At 48.4% G+C, this 5957-nt stretch overlaps 1 protein-coding gene across 1 annotated transcript; it reads right to left on the bottom strand.

Annotated features, from left to right (window-relative positions):
- Window positions 1–213: 213 nt before the first annotated feature.
- Window positions 214–3582, bottom strand: LOC119339254. The gene is made up of 4 exons (XM_037611380.1): window positions 3553–3582; window positions 1382–1787; window positions 682–1020; window positions 214–245 (listed from the first exon to the last, which is right to left on the bottom strand). The coding sequence occupies exons 1-4, from the start codon at window positions 3580–3582 to the stop codon at window positions 214–216; spliced, it is 807 nt and encodes a 268-aa protein (XP_037467277.1).
- Between the last annotated feature and the right edge of the window lie 2375 nt (window positions 3583–5957).

Below are 5957 nucleotides of genomic sequence, written 5' to 3'. Positions count from 1 at the left end.
ATAATGGTTTTAAAATGAGAACCCCAATGAGTGTCGCCGGGTCTAGCTAGTCCCATCTCTTGATTTAGCCCACTTCCACTTTCAATCTCAACCATTTCAAGTGCTTCCAACACCTTTTGAGCTCTAACATCTCGAAGCATGTCATGGCGCTTACAAGAAACTCCAACAATATTGAGCAAGTAAGAAACATGATCAAAGAACCACAAACATGGTTCATTGTCCCTTGCCACAGCTATAAGAACCAACTGAAGTTGATGTGCAAAACAATGGATGTAATAGGCAGAGGGTGACTCTTTCATGATCAATGTTTTCAACCCTAACCTCCCCTTTCTTGTTACTAGCCCCATCATACCCTTGCCCACGTATTGTACTTCTCTTGAGCTTTGTTGTGAATGCTATTAATACCACCAACATGTTTGACCAATGCATCGGGCTTATACCAATATTTCCAACCACCATTAACAAAGGCATCACCCCTAGGCCCCCGATTCGATTTCCCTTTGAACAAATAACACACAAAGCAAAATGTTGCCTCATATTTGACACTATATTCTAGCCATTTGTAGGTCTCAAACCAAACAAAGTTGAAGTGTCGATTTTTACCATAGATTTTCCTGACTTGAAAGTTGTGTGCATATGGTTGGACTGCTTGCTTTGCAATGTATCGTCTCCGAACTTCACCTTGATCATCGACATCGTACGCTGAAATAGGAATCCTCTCCCCTGGATCAGGAGGAAGCCTTTGAATATTATATGGCCTTGCACATGGATGTTGGGGTGATGCCACTTCATTTTCACTATCACTTTCAATCTCTACATCGGAATGGAATGCTTCATCTTCAATATCAACTACAATCTCTGCAGAATGGACTAGAGGTGGAGGAAGGACTGCTTCATCTTCAATATTTGACACTATATATTCATATTCAAGTTGCTCTTCGGCTGCAGCCTTCTTTCTTTTAGCAGCCTCATAATTCCAGAAAAAGGACTTAATGTCACCATTCCTCTTCATCTTCTGTTCTACAATTGCAACAAATAGCACAAAACAAGAATAAGCATACATACACAATGTATCGATTGTATACAGTACAGGCAAGCAAAAATCGTATACATTCATGTTCATACATCTATACACAATGTCAAATTGAATACAAAATGTTTCAGCTATAAACAAGTTGACTACACACAAAGCAAACAATATGTACTAGTGTACTTCACGTTCATCAGTTCATACTTCATACTGTAAGCAAATTGAGTAGTTGACTAAAAAATATGCACACAATGTTAATTAGTTCATACATCCTAACATCCAGTAAGTACTGCATACATCTGACTGTAAGCAAATTAGAAATAAGCTACAAAATCATTCAAAAGAGCTCACCCACTGACTGAGAACTGGCCACTGGGACGAGGGCGTCGGTCGGCTGTGCGGATGAGGCGAAGGGTCGGAGGCGGTAGGCCGGTAGTAGCTGCAGCCTGTAGCTCTTCCTGCTCGGGAGACCGGACCCAGAACGGCGACAACGGTCAGAAATCAAGATGGAAGGCGGGCGTGGTTGCTCCGACCGAGAAGGCGAATGGCGGCGCGTCGCTGCGTTCTGTTGGAAGGAGGCCAGGAGCGGCTGGCGGCGGGACGTCCGGGTGGCTGGTGGAGTGGATAGGCGGAGGCGCCGGTGCGTCCTGGCTGCTGGCGGCGGCGCGACCTGATGGAAGGAGCCGAGCGCCCGAGCGCAGCGGGATGGATTAGGTTGCTCTGCTACGCTGCCCCTGACTACTGCCTCTTCTGGGCTCTGGCTCTCTCAACTGCTTACGTGAAGTGGGTTGGGCATGTGTTGTTTGATTTGGGCCAAAAATACTATATGGTAAAAAATAATTTCTTAAATATCTGGGTGTGCCACGACACACCTTGCACACACACTGGGTACGCCAATGCACACAATAGTCAGAGAGCCGTAGAAGATATTGCGAGGTGAGGAAGCAAAGAGCGGAAGGGATTGTGTCGCAAGGAGAAATCAAATGGATAGGGATGCCTATGTGAAGAGATAAATAAGCACTGATCCAAACACTGTCCATGGGCCCTAGCGCGCGATGTCTCACGTGTGCGATTAGACGCTCGATTTCAGTCAATTCGTTTCAATTCTAGATGTACCACGTAGTCCTTCATGCAAGATCAATAAAGAGCCATGTGACAAGTGTTTCACACCAAACTAACAAACAACCCCAGCAACAAACAACAAACGGGCATGGAGCCCTGCATGTCATCAATATAATTATCATCACGCATGTGCAAAACACATGCAAGGTATGGGTGCAAAGTGTGGATCAACACTAACTAAAAAAATTAGAAAACACGAACATCTAGTCAGGTTTGGTCATGGTTGTGTAGCACCCTACTCATGCTTTGTGCTTTGTTGATTTGTTGGACAAAGAGCAAGAAACCGGGAGGGAACATGTTGCCTTTGAGCTCCTATGTGTAAACTACTAAGTGTCCAGCCTGAGTCTAACCGACCCTCCATACTGTAGCCTGGTCCTTCTTTTATAGTCACAAGAGGTACCACAATGGCTAAGGTGAATCATATCTGACTCTGACAAAGTAGGCAAGTTCGTTAAATGTACGACTAGGTGTCATTGTTCCCCGGCCTCCAGAAATGAGCACATGTCATGTCGTCACCGCATATGGTATTCACCTGGTGTTAGTGGGACATGCACTAATACAGGTGTCCATCACATGGTAAACAGGGTGGTGAATTATGCCATGCATCGCTGTAACTCGTCTGGCATGCCTGCACACCCACCACGCGTTAGGTGTGGTGGCCTGTCGTACCCGCTCGCTGGATGCGAGCAAGGTGGAATGGGCGTTGTAGGATGTCGTGGCTATTCCCGGATATCTTGTGCCTCGGGTCATTGCCAGGATTCTTGGGCAACTTCTATTAACGCACTTTGTTGATGATGTAGTAAGATGTGTTTGATCTTGACAAAGATTTGCATGCCACCTTTGATCCGGACTCCTTCAGGATGTTTTAGACAATGATAGTCTTCACGAAGATCTTCATGCCACCACGGACCCGTAGTGGTAACTTGGTTGCCGGAAGGCCTTTGATGTTGCCCTCTCCAGCAAGGATGCTACTGTAGAAACTAGTACTAGTCAATAAGAATTTTAGTTGGTTATAAAGCAAGCAACCGCCGAGAATCAAAGAAATAGTTTAACATGAGCAACGTCCATACATAGCAATCACCAATGAATAGTACTTCCTCTATAAACTAATCATTTTCAGAGGGGTTAAATTAGTTTACAGAGGGGTTAAATTAATATTTTAGTCAATAATATTTTCAGATATTTCTTATTCATTTTAGCAAGGCAACTCAAGTTAATTCAACACAACGTTCTCGATGCTCACTCAATAGCCGCGTATCATGTAGCATAACAATTATATTTTTCTATGAGTGGCAATCCAGTTGTTTTGACATCCATCGATCCGATGGTCCTTGGACTTTGCTTCGGTGCGGCACTGTTTCATGCACCTTTTTCCATATTTACGCATGTATTGCATTCACCTTCCTCCTTGCCTCACTACAACTCCCCATGTCGGTGTCAAAACTGGCGGATCTCGGGTAGGGGGTCCCGAACTGTGCGTCTAGGCGGATGGTAACAGGAGACGAGGGACACGATGTTTTTACCCAGGTTCGGACCCTCTTGATGGAGGTAAAACCCTACGTCCTGCTTGATTAATATTGATGATGTGGGTTACAAGAGTAGATCTACCACAAGATCAAGGAGGCTAAACCCTAGAAGCTAGCCTATGGTATGATTGTTGTTCGTCCTATGGACTAAAGCCATCCGGTTTATATAGACACCGGAGAGGGCTAGGGTTACACAGAGTCGGTTACAATGGTAGGAGATCTACATATCCGTATCGCCAAGCTTGCCTTCCACGCCAAGGAAAGTCCCATCCGGACACGGGACGAAGTCTTCAATCTTGTATCTTCATAGTCTTGGAGTCCGGCCGATGATGATAGTTCGGCTATCCGGACACCCCCTAGTCCAGGACTCCCTCAGTAGCCCCTGAACCAGGCTTCAATGACGACGAGTCGGGCACGCATATTGTCTTCGGCATTGCAAGGCGGGTTCCTCCTCCGAATAATTTATAGATTATCGTGAACACCAGGATAGTGTCCGGCTCTGCAAAAATAAATTCCACATACCACCGTAGAGAGAATAATATTACACAAGATCAATCTGCTGACCTATTCTGTGGCGTGACGTCACACCACTTCCAAGCCTTTACTCGAATTGTTTCTATTGTTCCACCTCAGCGCGTTTAGCGAGGCGGTTTCCTTGGCACGTCTTGTCGAAGCAGAGATCGTGTTCCCCTTATTCCGGGATTCCCATCAATATGGACGTGGGTAACCCAACCGCGCCATTGATTGTGACGCTTGGGAGATAAGCGAGTTTTACCAGGCCGGTGGGTACGCGTGTTTCTGTCCGCCCATATAAGGGGATAAAGATCCAACCTTTTTACATGCGCCTTCTTCCTCCTTGGCTTATCCATCTCTGCGAACTCGAGCTCTAGCGCCCAAGCCCGCACATCTCACCTCAACCTTCTCCAAATATGTCCGGGACGGGAGGCAAGTGGATGGCCTCCTCCGTCACGGAGGGGCATATCCAGAAGCTGCGCGGCGCCGGATAGTTGTCCAGCGACATCGCGCATCGGCTCCCCGACGAGGGAGAGCTCATCCCCACCCCTAGGCCCCATGAGAGGGTAGTACTCCTTCCCCATTTCCTCTGCGGACTGGTCTTCCCACTTCATCACTTTGTCCGGGGGCTCATGTTCTACTACGGCCTAGATTTCCATGATCTGGCCCCGAATTTTATCCTCAACATCTCGGCGCCATGGTGGGCAGGATGTCCCACGTTACGTGGCTGGAGGGCACCTTTGTGGAAACCATCAAGGGGTGGCAATCGGGCTGGTTCTACATTACCGAGCCGTATGATCCCGAATGGGCAGTGGCCCCCGAATTCGGATCCGGCATCCCCACATGGCTCACCTCCTGGAAAGAGAGCGGCCGGATCTGGGGGGATTCGGAGGAGCTGACCGGACACCAAGCCTGTATCCAGAAGTTGGTGGACAAGAAGCTCAAGCTTGTCAATGTAGTCCAGGTTATGCTCATCCGTCGGATTCTCCCGTGCCAACGACGGGGCTTCAATATGTGGGAGTTTGATCCGGCGCAGCACCAGACTTTGAATGGGCTCTTTGACACTATGTACGAAGAGGTCTGGAAGGTGCTGTTCAAGGGCGACGAGGCTCCCGCATCCGCTACCGAAGATCGCGGATTCAGCTCGCAGCGTCCAGCTGACAAGGTAAGTGATATTGTCCTTTACGGGATGCTTGTTATTCATAGTTTGACTCTATGCGGGGTCTAAACTCCCTTTCCTTTGACAGGACTGGCTGAAGAAGGCCGCACAGGCTATCTGTCCGGCCCCATTGCCAGAGGACCCAGCTGACGCCCGCCTAACGGGGCTGCTGGCTCCGGCACCCCACGTGGTGCCAGAGAAGAAGGCCACGAGGACTCGGAAGAGTTCCCGTTTTCAGGTGCTATCGGACGATGAATCCGAGGCCGACTCCTCCCACAAAGGCGAGGAGGAGAAGAAGAAAGCCCCTCCCCCAACGGGGGGAGGGAAGAAAAGGAAGGCCTCCCCAACAAGGGAGGCCGAAGGGTCCAAGAGGGGAAAAACTCTTCCCCCGGACTGTTCCGCCAACGCCAGTGACGACGACGAGGACTGGCCTCCAAGGGCCAAGCCTCTGGCGAGATCGTAAGTATCCGGACTTCTGAATAACTTCAAGGTTTTCGTTTTCCGCCACATTATGTCTTTCTAATGCCGCATACAACCCTGCAGTCCGCCTAAGGATGATCTCCCCACTTCGTCGAGCGGGTCTTTAGGGGCGTCGGATATGGATTCT

The sequence above is a fragment of the Triticum dicoccoides genome, chromosome 7B (assembly GCF_002162155.2).
Source record: "Triticum dicoccoides isolate Atlit2015 ecotype Zavitan chromosome 7B, WEW_v2.0, whole genome shotgun sequence".
Classification (NCBI taxonomy): domain Eukaryota; kingdom Viridiplantae; phylum Streptophyta; class Magnoliopsida; order Poales; family Poaceae; genus Triticum; species Triticum dicoccoides.
This window is presented reverse-complemented; position numbering and strand designations above follow the sequence as displayed.

Coding starts and splice junctions, on each gene's coding strand:
- LOC119339254 (XM_037611380.1), bottom strand. CDS start 3,582: ATGGGGAGTTGTAGTGAGGCAAGGAGGAAG. Junction 1,788..3,552: donor GTAGTGAGGCAAGGAGGAAG/GTGAATGCAATA, acceptor TGAGAGAGCCAG/AGCCCAGAAGAGGCAGTAGT. Junction 1,021..1,381: donor GGCCAGTTCTCAGTCAGTGG/GTGAGCTCTTTT, acceptor TTGCAATTGTAG/AACAGAAGATGAAGAGGAAT.